The 27,647-nt window shown below is 34.2% G+C and overlaps 2 protein-coding genes across 4 annotated transcripts; one reads left to right on the forward strand and one right to left on the reverse strand.

Moving 5' to 3' along the window:
- Positions 1 to 878: 878 nt before the first annotated feature.
- Positions 879 to 14,135, reverse strand: LOC112509352. 3 transcript variants are annotated; one of them, XM_025114265.1, is made up of 8 exons: positions 13,875 to 14,135; positions 12,084 to 13,300; positions 8,689 to 10,006; positions 6,359 to 6,638; positions 4,619 to 4,726; positions 3,890 to 4,168; positions 2,878 to 3,021; positions 879 to 1,347 (listed from the first exon to the last, which is right to left on the reverse strand). In XM_025114265.1, exons 2-8 carry the CDS (start codon positions 13,288 to 13,290, stop codon positions 1,159 to 1,161), a joined length of 3,525 nt encoding a protein of 1,174 aa, XP_024970033.1. In that variant the 5' UTR covers positions 13,291 to 13,300; positions 13,875 to 14,135; the 3' UTR covers positions 879 to 1,158. The 3 variants fall into 3 exon arrangements, with proteins under 3 accessions (XP_024970033.1, XP_024970032.1, XP_024970034.1); XM_025114264.1 differs by having other exon boundaries at positions 12,084 to 13,292; positions 13,875 to 14,090; XM_025114266.1 differs by having other exon boundaries at positions 12,084 to 13,321; positions 13,875 to 14,090.
- A 10,284-nt stretch (positions 14,136 to 24,419) lies between these two features.
- LOC112509493 lies at positions 24,420 to 27,220 on the forward strand. Its single transcript, XM_025114476.1, has 4 exons — positions 24,420 to 24,925; positions 25,600 to 25,652; positions 26,418 to 26,585; positions 26,933 to 27,220. Exons 1-4 carry the CDS (start codon positions 24,536 to 24,538, stop codon positions 27,159 to 27,161), a joined length of 840 nt encoding a protein of 279 aa, XP_024970244.1. The 5' UTR covers positions 24,420 to 24,535; the 3' UTR covers positions 27,162 to 27,220.
- The last annotated feature ends 427 nt before the right edge of the window (positions 27,221 to 27,647 follow it).

The raw sequence follows: 27,647 nt of genomic DNA on the forward strand, positions 1-27,647 counted from the left end.
ATCTGAAATATAATTAAGATAATCATTGCATTTTAACAAAATACTTAATTATTATATTTATAAAAATTATATTACTAAACAAAGAAAATGAATTAAAAAAATACACAAAAAAAAAATAGAATTTTAAATAGTGAGTTTGGTATTAATATCAATATTTTTCAATTTTGAATGATATATCTTCATATTTAGATTTATTCAAAAATAAAAACATTATCGTTTTCTCAAAACCACATAAAAGTGCATTATAACATCAAATGAGACAAAAAAATGAAACATTAAAATCAATATGTATCTCGCTGCATGCATGCATTGTGCGAGTACCTTTCTAGTACTATTATAATACTTTTTGATTTATCGTCACTGTCACAATACAGTTTTTTTTGAAAAAACTTTTTATGAAAGAATAATAGTTCAATCTTATTGGTGGAACTGAATAAAATAACCATTTATCTCTCTCAACATCAAGTTTTAGAGAATTTTGTATATTTAGGTCAGTATTCCAACCAGTGTGATCGTCCACCACCATCATTACCACCAGATATTACTTGCCACCACCGAGATATTTGATCTCACATAGTCCTCAAACATCTATGATTACCCCCCAGATATTACTTTACCAGTAATACCTATATCCAACCATTCGAAAAATAACCAGTAACAGATTTACCCTTAACCATTACCGGTCTTGAGTGAACGTGGAATAAGAAACGAAATTGTTCTGACTTGATGAAAAACGGCAATGCAAATTAGTCTTCAATTTGATTGGATTCAAATTCAACTAGTTTAAATTGTCTCTGATGGTGTAGCTCAGTTGACAAAAGGACAATACCATTCCATTTTGGTTTTCACTACATGAATCAAACAAAGCCAACCCAAAATTTGGTTAAAATGCTATTTCACTAAGCCAACTAATTACCAAAATGACCCTAAACAGATAGTAGCATCACATGATCATATGTACAAGAAGATAAACCCTAAAGATACAAGCTCCTTTCAAGACCACAGTCGTGGTTATGCAAAAATATAAATACAATTTGGCAAGAATTGGTAAGCCGTTTTTCGATCCAACTCCTTCCACGCATCTCTTTAAGCATTCCGAAAACCCAACGACCAAAAGGGTATTTTTGTAATTATCATCCGAGTGAGTCTTGGGTTGTTTCAAGACGAAATTGGTTCATAAGGGTATGATAGCCATGGGTGCTTCAAAGCTTCTGTGGCTGAAGGTCGTTTCTTCGGGTTGATTTCAAGCAGATGGGAGACGAAGTCTATGAACCCTTGGTCACCCATCGGTAATCGATGCCTTAAGGACGTCTTTTTGGGAATCAGGTACTCTAACCTGTTTGAATCCTGAACAAAAACCCAATCCAATTTTCGATAAGTAACAGAACATACATGTAACTTGCTTCCCTAGGGGTGTGTTTGGTACACCGGACAGAAGAGAAGCAGGGATCACTGTTCCACGTTTAGCAGGACACTTATGTGGAACAGACAGGGACAGAGTGGAACAAAGTGGAACAGGCATGTTCCGCCCCCACCCATGGAACAAATTGGAACAGACCCATATTTTAGCCATATAACCTCAAAATAAAACATAATTCTCTTCTAAAACCTCAAATATGCCACCCTCTTTACATTTTATTCATTTTTTAAATTTTATTAATTCACTTTAATATCCTCAAAATATTATTATTATATGGTTTCTATACTTTGATTAATTTATATAATTTATTAAATAATAATATAGAAAAAGTATAAATAAAAACTGGAAACTAATTTTTATTTGGGGTCATTTTAATTATCTTGATGAAAACTTTCTAATAACATATTTTGTTATAAAAATATTTATTCTATTATAATTTAATAAATTAGATAAGCTAATCAAAAATATATAAACAACTTATTAGGGGTAAATTGGTTATTTTATCTGGTTTGTCATGTCCAGTCATGTCTTATCAAATGTCGGACAGTTGTTCCGTCATTTTTTGCTTATGCTCAGTATCAATTGAACAAGACATGGATCGTGGCATTTAACACAAGCAAAGTAAAAAGATGTTGCTTAGGAAGGAAATATTTCATAAACAATTTTGGAAGGTGGGCAATTAACAATGTAGAACATCAAGTATGTGTTTGGTACGCAGACAAGACTATAGAACTAGAGTGAGCAGGTGAAAGAATCGTGCAATGTGTTAGTGTTTCAATTTGAGATGGGCAGTTTAGTAATTTACCAATCTTGTCTCATTTCCCTTATTTTGGTTCCACCCTTTTTAAGTACATATTTATATACAACAAATACTCGCACACAGTCTTCGCCTTTGGTTGAACCCTTGACCTCTAGGGAGGTTGGGATATACCGGTAACCCGGATACCATGGAGCCAATGACCATTTGGTTTGTTCCACCCATTTTGGTAAGGCCAAAAATGCATTTTTGTCCTTCAGGGGTTGTTTGGTTTGTTTTTCAGCAAGTCCTGTGTGGATTAATTTGTCTGTATAGAGTGTGAAGGTTTTGTTTGAAAGAGTTTTTCATACATGGAAGGAGCGTGTTTTTCAATTGGGAGGGACAGGCTTGGAGAAAATTTTAATTTTTGGCATAGAACACTTTCTACATCATTAAGCCACTACAAAAGAGTCATGTATGGCTGACCGAATAAGCAGTGACTCTTGTTAAGCTCATTAAGCTGCTAACAAACAAGCCCTCGGTTTGTCCTATCCTAGTCTAATGCCGCACCAAACGTGGGACAGTAAGTTTTTGTTCTATCTTGTCGGTGTTAAGTTCTTGTCGGTGTCCGGCATACCAAAATGCACCAAAAACAAAATAATAAAAAAAAAACTCCGCTATTGAACTTGTAGAAAACGAGATATTGTAACGAGTATGGTACCTGGTTTCGCTCATAAAGCATGTGGTTTTTGGAAAAATATTTGTATGTATCTCGTCCTTTGGCAAGCATGTCCTGGTCAATTGGACTAATAATTCCTATCACTCGAGCAAGTAACGTAGCTGGGGAATCATTCTGGAAGAGAACCTACACAACACGGAAACGTCATTTCAGTTTTTTGCAACGAGCAGAAGTTATATGATGAGACCTCACTTACTATTGGAAAATTTTCCGACTTTTTACATTTGATTAGCTCAATTAGAGCAATGAAACTTGGGGAAGAAAAGAACACATTTCAGAAACTAACTTTGCCCAATTTCTGATGTGTCATATGTGCACATCACAAAGTTACACTTTGCCCAATTTCGGATAGTAATCTCAACGAGTCACATTAAAGTTATTAACTAGATTGTAAACTAACTTTTGAGTTCTCATTTTTATAGGCAAAAAAGAACCAAAATCATGAAGTAACGATACATCCAGCTTCATCTAGTGCAATCACAAGAATGATGAGATCACAATCTATAGTATTATCTCCCTAGGGTCAGGTTCAGGGGAAAACCGCAAAAAAATGAAAAACGGAGGAACACCCTGGTAACTATTCATCTGGAAGGTACATACAAGTAATTTGTAAGCAATTTGTCCGGTATGAACATGTGCATAAAAACCAAGAAACAACTTCAATTACTTGTATGTTGTGTATACCATCTAGATAAACGGTTACCAGGGTGTTCCTCAGTTTTTCATATTTTAGGGGGTTTCCCTGAACCTCCCTCTAACTCCCGGTATCACCATATCAGTACTACACGAGCAATACTCATGCAATCAAGGCAAGAATTAGAATATGTATTAATAATCCTTTGTGCAAGCCACCCCTTAAGAAAAAAAACAAAATTTAATAAAAGAGTAACTACCTATGAAGCACCAAAATCAACAACATTAGATAAAATAAAGGTAACCCTTTAAGCAATTTGGATACTTTAACGGCATATGTTACCGAGAGGTGAATACTCACATTTCCAGTGCAAAGTTCAGCCAAGATGCAGCCAAGGGACCAAATATCGATCTTTTTATCGTATGACAGCCCCAAAATAACCTCTGGTGCACGATAGGACCTAGACTGAACATAGGAGCAAAGATGATCTGATTCAAAACAGCTACTCCCAAGATCAATGACTTTCACTTCACATCTACTGTAGCTCTTCACCAAAATGTTCTCAGGCTTCAGATCACAATGTATCATCCCAAGACCATGCAAAAACTGAAGTGCCTCTAAGCATTGGATGGTTATTGACTGCATATATGAACAGAAAGCAATGTACATGTTCTATTAGTATCTTGACGAAGGATCATGTGAGAATAGGAGTTAAGGTGAGAAGTGAAGAATGGATTTGGACCCTCGATCACTTTTAATCTCAAACCAACCCATGAATTATGCTTTAGAAGGGAATTGATCCGGTGCTTCTCATTAGTGTTGATCTAGTGGAACTTATTAGACAATTAAGTGTGATATATATATATAATTATATTAGAGGGTCTAGAGTGTAAATGTATCTCTTATATATATCCCTGATTGTAATCGATATATATATACATAATTACCAAGTTTATCTGAACTCTTCAATTAGGATTGATCCAAGGGTGGAGATCCCTTCTTACCCTTCTCACCATAACTCTCATTCTCATCGGAACCCAACTCTAGTATCTCTCTCATAAGAAGGGCGGATAAAGAGGCCCAACAAACCTGCAATCTTGGCATTGTGAAATAAACCTCTCCTCCGGATTCTCTATTGAACTTATGAAATTCGTATAAGTTTGCCTTGAGAAGTTCACAAACAATTAACAAATGTTCCTGAAAATATAAGCAAGGGCAATATTATATACAAGTTAACATAAAAAGGCAAATCAAATAGGTTCCTAATACAAAACAAGAAAACATGAATGCAAGAAACAGACCCTGTAAATGAGAGAAAACACGATCAGTTCTTTTGAATGAAAATGTAATCATCAAGCTCGCATCACATAGGCTTTCCCATTCATAAAGCATTCACATGATAAACGAAAACAAAGCAGCAAACCCTACATTCAACTTGCTGACCATCATGTAATCTTGAAAATCAGATATGTAACAGAAACAAGAGCCAGGGTAGCACAAAAAAATTTTAAAAAATGTAAAATGTTTGCCTCACAGTCCACATTGACGTAGTGCATACATCTACTCTCATTTTGGGTGAACAGAAAATTTTGTCTACTCCCAAGAGTGGCTGGCATAAACTTGTTGTGGCAGTATCAAGCTCCTTTTTCCCCTGTAAGTTCTAAATATATGCAGCCAAGGACCGACCTCACTTTGAAAGACAAAAATGCTTCCAGGTACAGCATAAAGATTTTTACAGGCGGCAAGCAGCAGCATTTATACTAGATTATATGTGCAGGGGATGATTGCATATGCACAACCAAATGCATGCAAAGAGCTACAGCCAAGATGTTATAACTGGTGTTGGAGCTAGTAGTTATATAAATGATACAATGCTTCCTACTGGGCTAGGCCTCAAGATCAGGACAAGGAAGCCCAAATGAAGAAATTCACAAGGGCCATCCATGTGATTCAATTATTTAAATAATTCTTCTTTTTTTCTGTTAGACGTTTGTCAATGTTAGAGGAGGGACCACATGATAGAAGGCAGTGGTAGTAGATATAAAGTCAACAAAAGTTTGTAAACCAAGTGCATGAAAAAAGACAAACAAGTGTTCTCTCTCTCTCTCTCTCTCTCTCTATCTCTCTCTTCATTTGAAATTCTCTATTTCTCTGATTTCTTCCTATTTTCAACTTTTCAGCATACTGCTGCACAGTGACCGCTCTTCCGTTTCCATTGCCTTTTTTTCTTGTGCAAGACCAGTCCTAACCCTCTGTGATATCAATTGTATCATGCCCTAGTTTGTAGCACCCATTTATCAGGAATTGGGCCAAAGCTGCATCTGAGAGAGGACCCACTTGCAGCAATAGTTGCTCCATCTATAGGTCATCAACCAACTCGATCCATTTTCACATGGATGTATACTATAGTCGCATATTTCTTGTAGGGTGATATTTCAAAAAAGCATTGGCATCCCTGAGCAATCAAGCAATAGTTTATTATTATCATAAACCCACTCAACAGCTTTCTCCCACCCAAGAAATATGCAGAAATAATAAAGATTAATACCATGGAATATATATATATATATATATATTCCCCCCTGCTACTACTACTGTTCCTTTACCACAAATCCATAATGAAAAAGTAAGAAGTCAAATCAACCATAGGAGAAGCAAGAAGGAGATGAACAAAAGAAAGCCTCATCCTCCCGTAGATGCTTCCAAGGCTATGAGAAAACATAAAGTACAGAATTGTGGCATGGTTGCAACTATTAGAAAGCAACGGCATATTGAGAACCAAAATAGCCAACAAAAAAAAATGAGAATTTTCAACTAGTAATCACTTACTCGGTAGTAAAAGTAATCATAAAGTCTGAGAAGATGATACTTGTCACCAGGATCATGCTTGTTGATGAATTTTAGAAGCTTTATCTCATCAAGACTCTGATCAAAAAAGTCTTTGTTGTTTTTTATGATTTTCACACACACATCCATGCCAGTGTGAAGGTCATGTGCTTGAATAGCTTTGCTAAATGCAGCAGACCCAAGATACTCGGTAACATGATATCGACCAGCTATGACAGAATTTAAAACAACATGGAAATTCTTGTCCTCCTCAAAGCCAGTTCTGAGAACAAATTGATCTTTAGTTTACAGAAAATGTTGAAGTTCCAACAACGATGTAGATAAATAAGAAACAGGTGATACAAAAATGAATAGAAAGTATCTGCAAAAGATAAGGTTAGGTAAAATGCTATTTCAGCAAGGAAAATGATACCAACTTCATTCCAAAGTATACAAATATAATTCCTTGTGATTTGGCAAAATTGTCTTAGGGGAAATGGTCTGATGTGTTGAAACCGAGGGAGCAACAATATACTAAACATACTTCTGATATGCCAACATAAAACAATAACAAAGGTAGATGAAGTCAACTATTCTCCTCGAAAGATGCACTCAGTACAGCATAGCAAGTCTTGCATTGAGCATAAGCAAAACTAAAACATTGTTAACCACTTTAAATATAATAGTAGCTATAACAGATTTCTGTTTCTCCATGTTTGGCAGAAAACTCGTTTTAAACATGTGGCAAAATTCATAAAATACCAGGCCAACTTGACTATCATCAACCTCTTTAACTAATAAAGTAACTTATGAATAGATGGAAAGGGTGTGGACTAAATGTAGGTTATCACAAAGGACACTGAGTTAATGCAGACAAACAAGTGAATTTACATGTTCACGTCATTTTTAGCAACTAGTCTTCTGTCTTCCCAGATCCACTCAAGTGCATGACATATGTTTGTTGCCAAGAACCAGTATGTGCTTTAGAGTGATGGATCACATCACCAGTTCGGATTTTGAGTTCGTCGGTTAAATTGGTTTGGCTTGTTCGGTTAAAAATTATTTTAACCCACACCAAATTCATGTCTAGGTTTTTGGTTGGCACTCAGTTTTGAACTGATGAGATCAGATTTTGACTTTGGCCGGTTTGCAGCTTGGTTTGGTTTGAAAACCTCCAATGCGAAAATCAAATGGGAAACCAAATACAAATTTTGGTTTCGGATCTAAACCGAACAAAAACCAGAAACCAACTTCGAATTTGTGAGGCCGGTTAGGTTTTTTGTTTTTTGGGTCCAAGTGGAAATTTGGGCACCCATAGCTGGGAGATCCTTGTCCATGCTAAAGGTGCTCTTCCACCAGTGTGCCTGCTTTGTCATTATGACATGTAGACTAAGGATATGTTTCCTTTGTGCCTTAACATGATATTCAAGACATATGCCTCGATCATTTCTGCTTGATGCATATAATTTCCTTTTATTTCTACACAGATATTTAGTTCTAATCCAATTGGCATCTTATGGTGCATGCCTATTAGTGACACATCGAAAGAATCTTGTGCCCTACACAGTCAAGTCAATTTGGTCCACCTTGTTGATAATGTTTGTAGGTGGGGTTGTTACTTTAAGAGCCTTTGTAAAACCAAGGATTTCAATCATATTACTTTCTTAATTGTTTGAACCAAGAGAATAATTTTTGACATTTGGTAGAACCCCCTATACTGTGACAACTTAACATCACTAGAATATCAGAGTTCAAGACCTACAATTTTTTTGTTTCTTTCACGCTCAACGTTGTTATATAATTTCACTTTCCATCTTGTCACAAGAAGGAACACTAATTGATTCAAAAGTCAGTTTCTAAGCTCATAATACGATGAGCAATGCCTAGACACAGCCATTTATTGCTTGGCAATGCATCTTTCCGGTTTGATGGTCTTACTTTCGGTTTCAAAAATGTCCAAGAAGTGTACAAATTATATCATTCAAAACCCAAAGATGTTCTTACACAGCCATGATCACAAATCAGAAATGTTCCAGATTGGTTGCTTAAAGCCAAGATTTGTCATACTACCTAGTACTATATTTGGATGAACCATCCTTGAATCCTTACCCAAGGGCAGTAGAATTCTCAACTCAGCAACAGTTCATCCACATTTTTGTGGTAGCGGCAATCATTGAGATCTCATTTAAATGTCCAATCTCCATCCAGTAAGTGTTGAACTTTGTTGAAAATTGGTTACCAACAAAGTATAGATAGAAGATGACTATTATGATTCGCATAGGATAAATAGCATTAAATATTTGGTCTCAAGTGAGATGCAATGGAAGACATACCTGTTTTTTCTGTGCACGATTTTAAGATTGAAGGTTTCATATTCCTCCTCCTGAGCCTTTATCTGCTTCACTTGCTCTTGTACAGCAGCAGCCTCTTCATCCTCCAGTGATGCCCCTGGATCTTCCTCTCTTGAACCAGCAACTTTCTGTTCCTCTTCTTTGCTTAGGCGGACCCTTTCAGCATAACCATAATTTGAGAGTGTGGAAGGGCTGGAATTTGCTGAACCTACAGCATCTGCGTCGTCTTCATCCCTTGAACTTTTGACAGGTGAGGAACTACTACTTTTCCGTCTCCATGGAGGGAGCAGATCATCATTTCCCGTCAAAGTTTGATCAGCAGTTTCCTCACTTATAATTGCATTTTCTTTGTTTATCCAGAAAGCTTTATTAGTGATCGACGGTCCATCTCTAGGAGGCGGAAATGAAAATCCACTACCACTCACATTTTTTGTTAATATACCTGAACTTCTAGGTTTATCATGATCARATATGGCTTTTCTCGTTTTGTCTCTCATGGCTCTGTCAATATATTTCTTCTCAGAATCATGTGGTGACATACTAACATCATTATCGCGAAAGTACTCCAACTCCCCCTCACTACTACCTCCAACCAAACTCTCTCTGACCTCGCTACCAAAATCTGCAACATCACTGTTGATACCCACACCAATTGATCGAACTGAACCATGTTGATCCTCATCTATACCAAGGTCTTCCAAATGGGGCCTTCCAGCCTTATCTAAGACTTGACCTTCACCTAACATAATGAGCTCATTTGTTTGTGTGACAAACCCCTTCCACACAGGTTCTGCACGCATCAAATTCAACTCCTCTTCGTCCATCAATTGCCCATCATACTGAGCAACCAAATCATGGTCGTCCTGGCTATACATATCTGCTGTTGACAGAACTATAGCACCATCTGAGTGAGCATCTGGATCCACATTTTTTGACTGAAAATATTGCTCACCAGATAAGTATGAATCATCCTCTGCAAATGACTGATCGTCATCCTCGTTTTTTTCTGGGCCTCTTTCTTGTGCATCTTGACTATTCCCATGGCCTGTTCTCTTCTCATTATCACTTGGGTAGTCAATTTCATGAGCCAGAAACCAGCTCTCATCTTCAATAGGTTGTCTCATATAGCCAACATCGTCGTCGTCGTCATATTCATCAGAGTCCCAATACTCATTTGGGTAATCAACAGATTCACTCAGCCCATCACCAATTGTTGCAAAACCAGATACTAGATCAGAAGTGTCCTCAGCAATGCCCTGACTTACAGAGAACCAATTGCCACCTGCAAGCCTTTTGGCACCTAAATCATCAAAGGAGAAGATGTTAAGAACCTCTTAAGTTACATGAAGAGCAGAGCACAGAGGGATCAAAAAGGTACAGGCAGCAGGGAACTGAAGAACCAGAATCAATCACGGATTCACGGTAAAGACTCCAAAAACTGTAACTAAATTGCATTTGGGAACCACGACTTCAAGTAAAGAATTTAACATGCATAATCAAGTAAAACCAAAATGCAGGTCATCTTATTTTCTTAGCCCGTATTCATGTGGAATTATAGAATATTCTTCATTTTTACTCGGATTCTACAAACACGATGCATGTATTTGGATGATGAACTTTGAGCAAATTGCACAAACAATCCAAGCACTTGGCTTTATTCACACTTTTGATCCTATACTTCAAGAACCCATAATGTTGGTCACTAGAATCAACTGGTTGTTTTTACCTCTTTTTTCTAACAGAATTTTGTTAACCCTGGTAACACCATCATGTGAGGTGCACATGCAATTTTTTTTAATTTACTGTTCTAGGGATACTTTGTCTAGCAATGTCTTTTCATGTGATTCCACCTACAGGATATTCAATTGCAAGTATTGCCTGCTTTCAGACTGATTTTTACCTTGTTGAAGCCAGGAAACATGAGGTTGAACTGATCATTCCTTGTGATCTCATCTCAATTTTCCATGATAAAGACCTATGTATGAAAATCAAATAGCCAGAGTTTACACAAACTCCATCTCAGGTGGCAGCACTGCTGAACATACTGTCTGTATTCTGCTTGATATGATACATATGATATTTGCAAATGTCCCAGACCCTTAATGCTGCTGGCCTAAGGGCACAAACTGACAACATAGTACTATTAATTCAGGAACGATATGCTTGCTTGTTTGTGCCCACCTGCCACCATAAAACCGATAACAGAAATCTATGACTCATTACCTCAGTGCAGAAGAAGAAAATGTTGCAGGTCCATACAGATCTAAGGCGGCAACCTTCATCCATAAAAACAAGGAGTACCTTGGTATACCACTCTTCTAAGTACCTATCCTCATCAAATTAGATTGTCGACAGTACCAAGGTACCATTAAATATTAATTCTTCTTCTTCTGAATTCATGTTCTTAGTTAGCATGAGTCACTGGAAGACCACACTGTCCTAGGATATTAACCCCAATCAATCCCCCAGCCTCAAGAAACACAACCACGTTATACTTTTGACAGCTAACTTAGCATCCCCATTTACCATCAGGCATCAGCAATAAGTCCTAACATGAATTTAGTTATATTTGTAAGAAAGCACTGAAATTACTTTTTGTAGCACTGCCTGTCTACATTTGTAAGCTAAAAAAAGAGCTGCAATGTGCTAAACAAAACCAAGCCTGATACTTCTCACAGTGTCCATAACTAAGAGCTTCTTGACAGATCTACTGGAGACTGGAGTTTCATCAATCAACAACTGCTCATTTCTGGACCAATAGCGTCTCAAGATATTTAAAGATTTATTATTAACTCGATTGCTGAAATTTAAGCAATTATTGACCAAAGAAAGTCACAGGTGCTTGTGCGAGTCATCACCCATTCAATGTTGGCAGGATGCATAAGTTAGTTGATGAAGTCATGAACCAAAGAATTGTGTTAAGAGGCAAGAATAAGGATATTGGAACATTAACAGTCATTATATTCATAAAATTATACAGGAATAACGAAAGCAGTGAAAGATACTTATGGGCAGAATACATATAATTTAGTAACTAATGTCTCATGCTAATAGGGTGGGCCGTAGTTTTAACAAAAGGCTCCCATATATCTGCATAAAGTGCAAGGAAAAAATAGTTCAACCAAATAGTCGAAATCTAAGTTGTCTAATATCCTTTTCCACACAGAACGCTTTATCAAAGTGAAGGAACAGCAAAGGCAGGTGCCTTCCTGAAAAGTTATACATAAAATAGTGCTGCAAACATAACCATGTGCTCCTGATGCCTGGGGGTATACTGTATAGTATTAATATTAGTATCACATATCAACAACTACATAAAATGCCAACCAAGTTAAACATGTTCCAGATGAAATAGATAAGTGTAAATACTACTGCACCTGAAGAGCTTATTTCTTGGCCAATTGGAACATCCAGAAATGATCCTATAAGATAACTGCTGTCAGCAGTAATGGTATTTGAAACAGGTCCATCACGTTGGTACTTCTCCTCCCAAGTTATACTTGAAGGTTTGTCATCTGATTTGAGTTTAACAGGTGGTAACCTGGGTAACTCTTCCTTCTGTTTCTGAGAGATGACTGGAAATCCTAAACCACCAAAAGCTTTAGATTCATTATTTCCCTGAGCTGTTGCAAAGTACAAAGCTCTTCCAACCTCATCCACTTGCTCTTTGATAGTTGCCCTAATGTTATTGTCAGGCCTTCGTATTCCGTCTTCTTTTTCTCCAACACCACAATTAGTCTCATAACTGGTAGATGCATCTCCTTTAGGGAAAGGAAATACAGTTTTAACCGAACAATCTTTCCACAGCTCTGACGAACTATATTTAAGTTCATCATTTCTCGACCAAGGATTATCCATAAAATCATCTCTGGACACTGCACCCATAACCTGATGTTGACGATTAAATTCCTTAGGCTCCATAACTTTATCCATACTCTGCTGCTTTGGCACCAAACTTGCTTTAAAAGTACTTGCAAGCAATGACTGTTTCCTCCCTGCAGAAAAATCTGTTTCTGCTCCCACTTTCACAGTAACTCCATCTATATCAGCTACTTCAGTTGGATGAATCTTTGATTGAGAAGAAACCTCATAATCTTTCGCATCATTTGTTCTGGTGGAAGCATCATTCTGGTAAAGATCAACAGACCCGTTACTGGAACTAAACTTCCTTGAATATAAATCAAGCACAGTTTCCTCCGAATGGTTAGATAGCATATATTTTTTATCACTTGTTCCAATTGGCTCACCAGCTCTATTTTGCTCTTCAACAACATTTTTCCAGTTACTAGCTGATCCATTCGTTGTAGTCCCATATTCTATTTCCTTCACAATGAACTCCTCTTTTAATGCTTCATCGCTAATCCGATAACTCTTTTCTTGGTAGCCACTCACGCCAGACTTTGCCATACCCTCTTCACCTACTAGCTTCCCTTCTATTTCTTTCCCTTCAAGCTTAAGACCTTGCATAAACCCATTTAAGTCGGCCCGGTTACCAATCTCACTCCGCAATGCAGCCTCCGCCCTAGCAAATTTATTACTCCGCAGAAATTCAAGTATGACGTTGACCGAGCTCGAGTCTGCCATATCTGAACAGCTATAGGCATACCAGAAAACCCTAATATTATAGTCAAGAAGATCCCCAGAAAAGAAATAAAAAACTAAAATAACTTGACAATGACAATACAAGATTTAGTCATTTAGCACTTCTTTCACTTAATCATGATCAAACCCAAATGCATCCCCAAGTGTCACCTCGCAGTTTAAAGTACAATTTCCGTTTTCAAAGAAATCAAAGCCACACTTCCTCTTTGGATGTCACGCTTACTCCTCAACTTCAAAACTGTCATGAGTTCTTAATTTCCAACAAAAAAATAATACTAACTGCGTTAATGTTCATAAGAATTGCTGCGTATAAAATTAAACTCTCAATCAAATCCCGATCAACTTTGCATTTCAAAATTACTAAGTCCGGCATCGAAAACGAAGTGCAGCTCCTTTTGAGGACCTTGTAACTAATTAAATAAAACCTCGTAAAAAACAACTCAATTTCAAACTCCACATTCAACCCCATTAGATGCAATTTCCAGCAGTTCTTCTGATTTACACATCATTATTATACAATAAAATAAACATCTGTAACATGAACAGTAGATAATCATTACTTTTACCTAAATCCGGATATAGCATGCGCCGGACCGTAGGTTTTCTGTGCAGATCTTCTTCTTAACCCCCAATAATCTTCTTCTTGTTGTTGCTGCTGTCAGATTTAAATCTCTTTGAAACTCAAATCACCATTTCCAGTTAAAACAGAGAGTTTAAGGAAGAGAATGAAGAAGTTTAAGTATGAGCTCAGTGATTGGCAATGGCGGAAAGGGAGATGACCTGGACAGAGGTTTAGAGCATTTACTCCATTAGCGACCTCTTCGTTGTTTCTTTCATATGGGTATATTTCCCCCAAACGAAGAAGTAATTTTCAATTTACACCCTCAAGTTTATACAAATTGTCATAAAAACCCCACAAGATTGATTAAATTACATGTACTTCCCTACACTTGCGCTTGGAGAGTTGGAGTCCTTGTGGTATGCAAAAACGACCAGATTTGGTCCCTACTTCTAGTGGCTGTTAAAAAATCTCGTTAGATGAAGGATATTTTAGTCTTTTTATACCTTTCTGACATTTTACTTTAAAAAATAAAGATTGATTAATTAAACTAATCCCCTCCACATTTTTACCTCTGGCGACCCGATTAATACTGGTTAGCGTATTATCTGTACGTGATTTTAGAGATAAACATGTCAACAAAATTACAAATAAATACAAATTAATCTCGTGATTATCCTTAATTAATTACTTTATTTTTTTTTCTTTTAATTATGGGTTAAATATCTGGAGACCTATAAATGTTCTCGTATTCTTGTAAATTAAAGGTGTTTTCGTTTGAACCTTTACCTCTATGTATATATACTATATTAATATATTATATATATTAATTCAATTAAAATTTTATTTTTAAAGAAAATGACAAAAAATGCAAAAAGTTTAAAATACCCCCACTTAACGGGGTTTTTTAGCAACCATTAAAGGTAGGGATCAAATCCGGTTGTTTTTGTATATCATAATGGCCAATTTGTAATTTCAAAACTATAATTATCAAAAATGTTATAAAAAGAACCACAAGACCGAATCTGTAGTTTACTCCTTTTTTTTAGAGTAAACTATAGATTTGGTCCATATGATTTGTCAAAAATAACATTTTTTGTCTTTATAGTTTCAAAATTACAAAATCACCATCATGTGTTTGTAGAAATGTGTGCATTTGATTCATTCCTCTAACGACTATTAAAAATTCCGTTAAATGATGAACATTTCGTCATTTTATCGATTTTTGTTTTTTGAACAATTAAAATCGATTTTATAATTTGGTCCATGTGGTTTTTTATTGCATAAATGACAAAAGGAAGTCGTTAAAAAACGAAAATGCTCTTCGTTTATCGTAACTTTTTGACGGTCGTTAGAATGAGACACAAGATCCAGACATTTTTGCAGGTCATCGTGACCATCTTGTAATTTCAAAATATCCTTTAGTTTGAGTCTACCGGGGATCCTCGGCTTCGGTCCCCACTCCGGTTTGAGTAACAGCTCCCGACCCCGGTTTGAGTCTACCGTAGATCCCCGGCCCCGATACCCGTTTTAGCGGGGAATCCCCGTTGTTCGGGTCGAGTGAGTCGGGTTCCCCAACCGATCTAGGAAAATCAACATCCTTGCAAAGCATATTACTGACATTTGATGCTACAGACCTGCAGTAAATAAACTGTCCATAACTATATATGTTGAGAATTATCTTGTAATATATTATACGATAAAAATTATACGCTGTTTTCACATATACATCATCGTATAATTGTATCAAGTTATCTAATTAAATAGCAAAAAACTTATAAATGTTTTTATATTGTTATATAAGTGTGGAATTTTTTAATTGGTTCATACTAAGGGTGCTCATGGGTTGGATTGGAGGCATTTGAACGACTCAGCCCAATGTTTGTGGTTTGAAAAATCTTAACCAACCCAACCCAAACCAAAGTGCAACTTAACCTAACCCAAACCATTCAGATTGGTCAAATTGATACTTTGGTACATTAAAATATTATGTTTACCTTGAATATGTTATTTCTTTACTCATAATTTTTTTTTCATCATCAATCATTTGATACAACTTATCCATGTTTCTTATGTATATCACATTCAGTTAATTTTCTCAATTTACATATATATGCTCACAGTTACTGAACATATATACGAAAGAGTTATATAAAGATGTGACTAGATTGAAAATATGTGTATATGAAGAGCGTATGTGATAGTGCAATTGTCTAATGTATATATTAATAGAAATTCAACAATCATATTAGATCCAGGAAATAAAAGGATATCATGTTCATTCGGTTGAGTTGAATTCAGATAATAGTAACCCAATATCTACGCTTTGAAAATTTTACAACTCGATTAGACATCATGTTGCTTCGGATTGAGTTACAAATTCAAAAAATCAACTGTTATAAATAATCAACTGATTCATAATGTTACTTTTATTGTTTTAGTTTAGTTTTATCTGATAAAAATATGCTAGCGAACATAATTTTTATAATTTGTATATTAAATCAACATTTTTATTAATATTTTTTTCAAAAAAAAACATTTATCATTCATTTTGTATATATAATAGTGCAAATTACATGAAAAGTAACGTATTTTAACTTGATTCATATTTTGAGTAACGTACTTTCAAAACTTTCATTTTGGTACCTAAGATGTAAAATTTTAAACATTTAAGTACTCGGGTAACCAGTTGAAGCATTAACCAGTTACCACGATGATGTGACGAGTGATATGGTATCCAACTCAGTATTTTTTGCTGACGTGATTAGTGAAAGCCATTTTTATAATGTATTTTCATTTAAAATCACACTATATTTATGTAACATGATAAAAAAAAAAAAGAGATTTACGGATTTTGTCATTTATCTTCAATTATTACATATAATAAACTTTTAATTATGCATTTGTATATCTGATCCATTGTGCAAACAACCGTCCACCATTTCCTTTAACACATGAGGTTATTTTTGTCTTTTCACCAAATTTCCAATTTTAATGTTTTTTTGAATGTTATGTTTTCATCCTTTGAATAATCAACTTCAATTCAAGTTTTCTTGACGAATGAAGAACATAAACGTATTCCAACGACATCTTATACCTGATAAAAGAATAACGCTTGTGAATATACCCAACAAGAAAAACACCAGCATATTCCAAGTTTCCAACAAATGGGGGATCTCGATGGTGTTTTAGATGAATGTATGGAATGATATAACATGTTAGAGGCAAGGGGGGTGTTTCACGACGTCGTTTTCAAATCCCAGGTGAATGAGAGGATCTCGATGGCGTTTTAGATCTTTGGTTCCTAGATGTCGACGACGGTGATGCTGGAGACGGAGGTATGGGGTAGGGGAGCATAAGATGGAGGTTGGTGTTCTTACGCTGAAGATAATGGTGGTCGATTTGAATGAAGATGGTGGTGCGGATTCATCGAGGCCACGACTGGTCAGCGAGTTGGAGTGGGGATTCATGAAGGCATCGATGTACACATAACATACATATATGTATATATAATATTAAAATATCGTAAAGTAAAGAAAATAAGTAAATGACCACAATGCCCTTGTGTTTAACCGATATAGTGGACGAACATTTGCACAAGAGACCAAATTACATATTTGGAGGTTTGTTATGTAAAAATTTAAGAGAAAGGATCAAATCCGTAACTATTGCCAAACCTCAGGGACCAAGTTTATAATTGAAAAAATATTTATCCCTTGTGGATTGGATTTCGAAATGTAAAAAAGTATGGTGACATAAGGACGGTCAGTTGAGTAGGGCCGAAGTGTACGTTATCCCCTGCAACTTTTTTAACTTGTCCTCTAATGCCCCTAGATTATCATATTTGTCAGTTTTGGCCCCCACATGTCCCACCTTTCCCCAAATTTCAAATTCACAACAAATATGTTCTTTGAGTAAATAACATATTTGGTCCTTATGGTTTGCAAAAAATTACAAAACAAGTCTCTTAATTGAAAAAACGTATAGAGTTGGGCGAGATATTGACATTTTCTTTTGGATTTGGTCACCGATCCTAACTCCGTTAAAACAATCTATTAACTCCGGAACAATTTTTTCTTTGTACCTTTTTTCACTTATTTACATTAAAATTATATTTTTTATTTTTTATTATATGTGAATATATACACACACAGTTCATGTATACATTGACCAACCATCACGGTTTCACTCGGAGACAGACCTATAGTTGGGCATATGGTGGCACTTGCCACCGTATTATTCCTCTGTCGAAATGTAAAAAAATTTAGGTTCGTGAAAGGTGCAACCGTATTAATCTGTTGTGTGTCACTGTATGTATTTGAAACTACAATGAAAACAAGTTTTATTTGGTAAAGTTAGTTTGCAAGGCTTTTATTCCACCTCATACCTAAGTTCGAATCGTATTAGTGTCATAACTCTTAGTCAAATGGTGTCATCATTTAAAAAAAATGTCGTATATATGTTTCTTATAGTCAAATGGTACCGCTGTTTGGGAAAAAAATGAGTCTGTCCCTGGTTTCACCTTCGTCACCACTCATCCACCATTGTGACTAGGGTTTTAACTTTTAAGTATTCATATTTACATTAATACATGCACACACACACACACATATATACATATGTGTGTATGCATGTATGTATGTATCTATATAAGGTTGGGTTCACATAAGACCAGTATGTTCTCATGAGACCATTTTTTTACACTTAAAATTTCATAGTAAAACACTGCGAAGGAAAAAAAAATCTGAACCTTCGCAACAAAAACACTGTGAATGTTACCTTCACAATGTTTTGCTGTGAAGTTTCAAGTGTAAAAAATGATCTCACAAGTCTCACGAAAACATATTGGTCTCACGTGATCCCAAGTCTCTCTCTATCTCTCTTATAATATGAATTCAAACGAACGGACATAATAAACATTGACAAATTTGATTATCAAATGTTCACAAAATAAAAGAACGAATAACGTGACTGAACTACGAAAATGCTCTTAAATATAACTAAGTCGAACAAGTGAATGGTTCAATCATGAATTATAAGTTCTTAGAACGATATTTTAATAAATAAAACTTCAAATATATTTAACAGATTGAATAATATCAGAATGAGTACATCTCATGGACGAATCTATAATGGTGGATATTGTGGCATGCGCCACCGTATTATTCCTCCGTTGAAGGGTAAAACAAATTAAATTCGTGAAAAGTGCAACCGTATTAATTTGTTGTGTGTTTTCCATATGAATTTTGAAACTACAACGAGAACAAGTTTTCTTTGGTAGAGTTAGTTTGCAAGATTTTTATTCCACCCCATACCCGAGTTTAAATCTTGTTATTGTCATAGTCTTAGTCAAATAGTGCTACTGTTTGAATTTTTTCGTATATTTGTTTCTTATAGTCAAATGTTACCACCGTTCGAAATTTGTTCCTTGTACTTTTTTCTTATAATCAAATGATGTTATCATTTGATATTTTTTTTGGATCCATCCCTATTACATCTTGTACTTATTTGACGAGATCAAGTCCGTTCCTGACATTTTATAGGCCCTGGGCGAACGTAAAAACAAGATCCACTGCAAGAAACAAGGCAACGACTTTTGCCGTTGCAAAAAGTTCATTTATCATCAGAAAGAGTATATAACGACGACATGCTATAACTTGTTGCGGAAACATGTCATCTCTAAAAAGTGCATCGTCAAAGTTCACTTTTCTTGTAGTGACCCTTAGTGAATACGAAAAAAAATTCAATAATTTTTTTCATTAGTATAAAATGGAGTACAAAAAAATGCTAATAATTTAGTGAGGAAAAAAAAATCTTAATAACAAGAAATATGTGTTATTTTGATATAAGAAGAGAATTCGTGTGAATGAAGTAATCACGAGGGTCAATGAAAGATCAATAATAAAGAAGATTATCAATGTTTCCTATACAACTAGACAAATGAGGATCAATATTAATATGAAAGAAAATATGATCCATTGAGATCTAATAAGAATAAATATTGAATTAAACATATAATATGCAAGCTCAACAAATGATTATTTGAACACTTAAATATAATCTTGTGGTGTGGTGGAATCTCAATGAAAGATACATAAGTCAAACAATTGATGAAAATATCTAAATTCTATTTTTATTCTTTTTTTGGTCAACTAAAATAAGATGATAAGATTAAAATTTCATGGAACATGACATATATAAGAGACATTACTAAATTTTCTAGTAGAAAAACTTTATTGATTAATCACAAAGTCATGAAACACGTCATAAATTATAAGAACAATAGATTGATTGTCAAACAATAGTAAAATATTTTATGTAGAAGCAAAAATAGATAACAATAATCAACAAAAACAATTAGAACAAGATAACCAAAATAACAATAGTCAATAAAAGTAGAAATTGATAAAATTATCCAACAAAAATATATACCAATAACAAGCACATGATCTTAACGTTGAATTGTTGAAGCACAAAAACAGTCAAGCATATAGAGATAGCAATAGGCAATATCACTGGACTTTATTGGAGATTAAAAAAAAAATAGAGAGACAATAAACAATAGCATATAATGAATGACCAATTAAATTTTTTTTATTTTCTTCTCCGGTGTAATTAGTTGATATATTTTTGTGCTCTTATTATCTACTAAATTCTTTTTGCCTCTTATTATATGCTACAATTTTTTGAGTTTCTTTTAATGTATTAAATTCTTTTAGACTACTATTGTATTTTAAGAGAAAAATTTGGGCCCCTTGATATTTTTGCGCTCTAGGCTTGCGCCCGTGTCGCCCTCTCCCAGGGACGGCCCTGGACGAGATATAAACATCATATGATTCAACTATCAAGTTGGAAAACTGGACCAACAAATTTATATGAAAAAGGGATTTTTTAGTATAAGGAGCCGTTTATCAAAAACTTATCTGATAAGTATTTACTGGTAAAATTCAACACTATTACTTACTTACCGACAATATTTTAGTCTACCAAAACGGCACCGTATGCAATAATTTACCCGATAAGCTCTTATCGTGATAAGAGTCGTCGCCTTCACTTACCGGGTAAGACTCTTGTTCTTTTTCTCGCTCTTATCGAGTAAGATTATTGGTGCTCGCCATATTCATACGATAAGATAATATGACTTAGTTAAGTCATATTGAGTGAGCATACGACATTTGTTTAAAGCGAGTTAAGTCATATTGAGTGAGCATAAGACATTTGTTTTATTTTTAACTAAAAGAGTACTCGTGCAATACATCGAGACACATTTTCATTTCAATGTTTCGTTTTATTTTTTATCCATGTCGATATAATACGATTTTATGTGGTTTTGAGAAAGCGATAATGTTTTTATTTTTGAATAAAATATAAACTTGAAAATATCATATAAAATTTACAAAAAATATATCAATATTAGTATCAAATTAACTATTTAAAGTTCTTGTTTGTGTAATTTTTTTAATTCAAAATTTTTATTATAATTTAATTTAACGTAACTAAGTAACTTAATTTAGGTTTAATAATATTTTTTTAATAAAGATTATAATTAACTATTCAGTTAGAACTCAATAATTATCCTAATTATATTTTATATTTTAGAATGATATGTTTATTCTATATTTGGTTATGTTTATCCGCAGTTAGTTATACGAATTCAAACATAGAGCTTTAATAAGTTATACTTATGCATAATTTACTTGTATTCTTGAATTTTAAATAATATACATCAATAAACAGTATTTCATGCATAAAAATGGTTTTTAATTTTTTTTTCAAATACTATAATATAGTATAGATTATATAAAATATATTTAAATTCATCACAAAATATAATTTAAATTCATTAAAATGTGTGTGTGTGTGTGTAGAAAGGATAAGATTCTATTTGAGTGTGGTCATAATGAGCAAGCAAAAGCTAGCCTTACACGTGTCCTTCACGTGAGCCATTTAAATTGTATAAAAAATTACATATTAGCCCTTTTAGTTTTTATATATTTCAATTCTTTGCTTTCATTTACAAAAGCAACCAATATCTTCTGTTATGATTATAAAACAGAAAAATTAATTAAAATGGTCATTTTTACTGGTTGATTTTATCTCTCAGTCATTTTTTGAAAGGTTTACTCAAATAGTCTTAGGTTTATAATTTCTATTTTTTTTGCAGATCTGGATGAAAAATGCAAGTGTAACTTCTTTTTTTTTTTTTTTTTTTTTGTCTTTTTTAGCTGGGTTCGCAATTGCGAACGTGGGTTTTGTGGACCTACGACAATTTTGATAAACTTGGAGAGAAAATGATAGGAGGTGAAACCAACCCTAAAAAAACGGCTAGTTTAATAAATTTCCCTGTAAAATGGCTGAATAAGCTAAAAACCCAACTTTTCACTGAAAATCAATAAATTATGGGTAAAACCCCGACTAATCCAACTAACTCAATTTAAAACCATTTGATGTCCATCCGTCAACTGGATACTCGGGTGGTGCATGGTTGTCGTCAACTCGTGCCGTAAGGTGTTGGGTTAAGTCCCACTGCTTGGGAGCTTACGATTTCATGTTCTATTTCACTAATTAAGTTGTAAAATCTTTAAACAATATGCATTAGATTATTAGGTTGGAATTATGTCAGCCTCGTTTGAACTCAATAAAACTGGATGAAACTGAAATCCCTTTTATATTTAACAAGCCTATGCTAATAGACATGTTAGAGTAATTTAATGAAATATTGGTTCTTTATTTAATTGACGATAACGACTTTTTTGGTCCGAAGTTGATCACTAGTTCGGTACTGGGATCCATTAACATCTTAAACACGAGGGGCAGAGGACGTCATTGACATTTTAAACACGAGGGGCAAACATCGTCATTGACATTTTAAACACGAGGGTCAAAGGCGTTATTTCACCAATTTTGACGGTTGGTTTTGTAATAACTTTCCTTTTAAACATATTGTATACGTTAATTTTTTTTATCTAAGTCTAAATTTCAAAAAAAAAAAAAATATATATATATATATTCATAATGTGTTTATTTTATATGTATTCGATTAACAGTATGAATTTTTTTACTTGTATGTTTTGTTTCACAAATACATAAAAAAAATGTTCGTATTATAAAACAAATACATCATAAAACAAAAAGTTGTTAATCAATACACTAAATGCAAACTGTAGATGAAAAAAGATCATGTAAAATATCACATGTTACACTAGTTCTTAAGGTTATCACAATTTTACAAGTTCTCAAATGGAGACACCCCTACCAGAGGATACCACATATACTCGTTTTAGTTTAAAAACAGATATAACGAATTTGATTTGATATATATTTTAAAGAATTACCTATTAGCATATAAAAACTTAAAAACATTAAAGGTAAGAACAAAAATCGCAATCTTGAAACCACATGGATGAACGTTATATTTTTTAACAGACCACAAGGACGAGAAACGTATTTTTCTCTACCTTTTATTTAAAGTGACCATCAGTTCTTTTTTTACTCGATCAGTATAACAAACTTTCAGTTCCTCATAATTTATACGACTGACAACCAATAAACATATATTTATAAATATCAAATTATCAGATGATATTGTAATTTTTTATACTTAAAAATGTCATGTAAGCTAAAAACTCGTTTATCATTTAAATTGGTATGAAAAAATTGACCGCAAGTACACTAATTGAAAAACATTAAATAAAAATAAGACAAATTTATTAAATTTTGATATATATATATATATATATATATATATTTGTATATGATAAATAGAACAAATAAACTCACACACCCTTCTCATATTTGGTGTGGTTTAAATCCTTAACTTCCTAAGACAAATAAACTCATATACAAAAGACCCTTTAAATTTTGATATATTTTGCCATATAATAAAGAAATTGTCCATAATAATCATTTTTGAAAAACCCCCTCCACCAATTCACTTTGTAACCATTTTTTTTTATATAAGTGATTAAAACAATCAAAATTTCGTAATTAAGGGGCTCTTATGAGATAGTGTAAAATGAAATATAATTGTTTGGTAATTGTTTACGATGAAATTAGGGCGTTGAATGGTTAAGGGAGACCCGTGATACAAAATTATTCAAAAAGTTTTATAACAATTAAGAGACATTTTTTTTTCCAAACAAGATTTATCTCTTCACGATTCAAATGTTGCCTCTTAATAGAACTATTGAAGAGGTGAACAAACAACCCCTAACACTCTAAGAACATACAAAATCCATATTTTTTTTATAAATATAATATTTATAAAGTAGCAATTTCATAAGTTGTTAAAATAATATTTACAAAATAAGACATGAAACTGTCACTTACACGGCTTGCTAAAGTACTACTTGTTATTAATAATGAAGACACATTATCACAAGAGCTAATACTTGCTAACCCTCAATTTAATTGAAAAAATTCATATGGTAAATAAAACAAATAAACTCACATTTGGTGAAATTTAAACCCCTGACTTTTTAAAAGGTTAAAGAATAAAGACTCATTTACCACTAGGTATAAGAAACTTTTGGTAATATAGTAATATATCACAAAATTATTGTAACATGTTTAAAGGCTAAGAGAGAGAGAGAGAGAGAGAATGGTATTGAAAAAGCCATCAAGATATGAAAAGACTCTAAATTGTGAGTGAAAATAGAGCCAAAAACCATGGCCATTTCCATGGAGTTTTGTTCTCAACTTCCATGGAGTTTCAATCCAAACCCACCACCAACTTTCAATCTATTTCTCTCCATCACAAACCCTAGATTCTCATTTGTCAACAAGGTCAACAAAAGTCAACAACTTTGCCATTCTTCTTCACTCTCATCATCTGATCAACAACTTCAAGAACCAGTAGTAGATGATGATGATGATGATGATGATGGTGATGATGATGACAGTAAAGGGCAATTTGGTAATTTGGTGAAAGAGTATGGATGGCAAGTGAGGAAAATGGTTGAAAAGGATGAGGAGATGAGAAGTGTGGCCAATATTCAAGCTGAGGCTTTTCACCAACCACTCATCTTCTTTAATGATGTCTTCTTTCAGTTCTTTCAGGTAACTCTGCTTTAATGACTTGTACTTTATGCAATAAAAACTGTATATAACTTTCGGTTCGGTTTGAGTTTTCTTAATCACGAACCGAAAACCGAATCAAGTTGCGGTACGCATTTGGGAAATCAAATTGAATTCGTATTCGGTTTTGATTCAAACAAACCGTATTTTTAAGTTTGTTAGAATCTGGGTTTGGGTCGGTCACTGTTTAGTAGTGGTTTAATGATATTGAAAGTGGTTTATACAATATGCTTCTAGGGAGAAGCTTTATACAAAAAAACCAAGGGTGGTGTCTTATTATTTTGAGTTTGGGCTCCAAAAGGTCAAAAGTGTCTGAAGGTCTCAGGTTCGAATCCAAGGGGGATAAAAATCCCCTTCTGGCCACGGAGGTTCAAATGCGGTAACTCCGTCGCGGGTGGTCACCCTGGGATTAGTCGGCTCGCATAGCGGGTTGGATATCCAGGTTAATAAAAAAAAATATTTCAAACTGCAAAGATTGGGTTGAGTCAATTATATGGCTTCAACACAGTCAACCCAATCCGTGTTCACTCCTAAACTTATAGCTTAACGAAAACCTTTACGTCTTATTTAATCTCAGTTATATAAGATAATTGATGATACTAAAATCACCAATAAAATTCCGATAATTCATTTTTTATTATAATTACAATGCACAGGCAGAGGTGCTCGCGGGACTCCTTTACAGGCTACGAAATTCACCACCCGACAGGTGCTCGCTATTTTTTCCTTACATCTGTATTCAAGATTGGGTTCACGTGGCATCTGACTGTTTTCGTGAGACCTATGAGACCACAAAATAAATAAACAAAACAAATCTTCACAGTAAAAACACTATGAAGATTCAGGGTTATGTATGTGGTCTTGTGGGTCTCACCAAAAACAGTTGGGTCCCATGTGATCCCATGCCTTTATATTCACATCACTTGTTTATAAATATTATAAAACGCCTTTTTTCATACGGCATAATTTTCATATAAGATTTAGGAGTTGTTTGGTTATTTTTTCATTAAGCCTTATGTGGATAAAGTAATAAGTCTGTATAAACTAAGGGGTCGTTTACCGAACACTTACGTGATAAACGCTTACTGGTAAATTTAATACTATCATTTACTTACCGGATAAGATTTTAGTCCACCAAAACGGTATATATGCAACAATATACCCGGTAAGCGCTTACCGTGGTAAGAGTCGTCGTCTTCACTTACCGGGTAAGACTCTTGGTCTTTGTCTCGCTCTTACCGGGTAAGATTTTTTGATCCTTACCATATTCAGTCGGTAAGGTAAAATGACTTGGTGTTCACTTACCTGAGTACGCGTTTGGTAAACGGCCCCTAAGAAGGTTTTGTTTGTGAGTTTTTTTTTTTTCAATCGATGTAACGAGCGTATTTGACCTATTTTGTTTTTAGCTGATTACCTGTTTGACAGTAAAAAATAATTCGATATTTTGTTGGTTTTAATCGATGTTTGATATCAGATATGCATGTTTGGTTGCGGAAACGAGCACAACCGATGATCAAGAAAAACAACAACTTGTAGGAGTTGTAGACGTTACAGTTTTTAGAGACGAATCCGTTATAAAACATCTATCAGAGGCAAATGAATATCTTTACGTGTCGGGAATAGCAGTCTTACGTAATTTCAGGTATTCAATTTTCTGATATAACATCTCGCTGAAACACAAAATATCACTTCACAAGGAAATATCAGTGCGTCGTAAACTATAAATACACGCTGTGGAATTACGACTTTCGGTGACTTGTCACCATATGCCACCGGGTACAGAGCAGTATATGTTCGTGGTTTCGCGCTATGAACTATACATCATGTTAAGATGACGATTTCTATTGATTGTTCATCAACTATTTTGTAGTCATTTGAAAGTAACGTATGACAACTATGATCAAAACCGTGTTCATTAGCTTTATTTAAGTCCAAATAATACGTATGACGTACGTCTGACTGACGTCGTGTTGATTTTTGGATCAATAGACGGAAAAAGGTCGCGAGTGTGTTGCTCAAGGCATGTGAAATGTTGGCACTTCTTTGGGGGTACAAGTATCTTGTGTTGAGAGCTTACGAAGACGATATGGGTGCTCGAAAACTGTATACGAATGCAGGGTACAGGATTGTGTCAGGAGATCCTGTATGGAACACGAGTTGGATAGGTAGGAGACGTCGAATTCTTATGCTCAAACAATGTGACATGTCGTACAAATGATCTTTCCACAACAATTTATAAGACATCAGATACTGTAAATTATCAATTTTTTTCTTGTATAGGGGTTGTTTGGTAAATGCTGAATGGTTTGATGCATAATGATTAAGTGGTCAAAATGATTAAGATGCTCTCATGAAATAGTGTAAACTGAAATATAATTGTTTGGTAGTTTTTTACGATGAAATTAGGGTGTTGAATAGTTAAGGGAGACTTGGGATACAAAATTATTCAGAGAGTTTTGGAACCATTAGGAGGCAGATTTTTTTTTTGCCAAACAAATTTTTACCTCTTAACGATTCGGAGACTGCCTCTTAATAGAATTATTAGAAGGTAAACAAATAACCCCTTAATTTATTAAATATAAACATAAATGATATAAAATAAATTTAGAAAATATATCATTACAAAAATCTCTTTTGAGACATTTAAAATTAACCATTACAAAAGATAGAGTAAACTACAAATTTTTTTAGTATATATAGTTTG

This window comes from Cynara cardunculus (assembly GCF_001531365.2).
Source record: "Cynara cardunculus var. scolymus isolate 2C chromosome LG 3, CcrdV1, whole genome shotgun sequence".
NCBI classification, from domain to species: domain Eukaryota; kingdom Viridiplantae; phylum Streptophyta; class Magnoliopsida; order Asterales; family Asteraceae; genus Cynara; species Cynara cardunculus.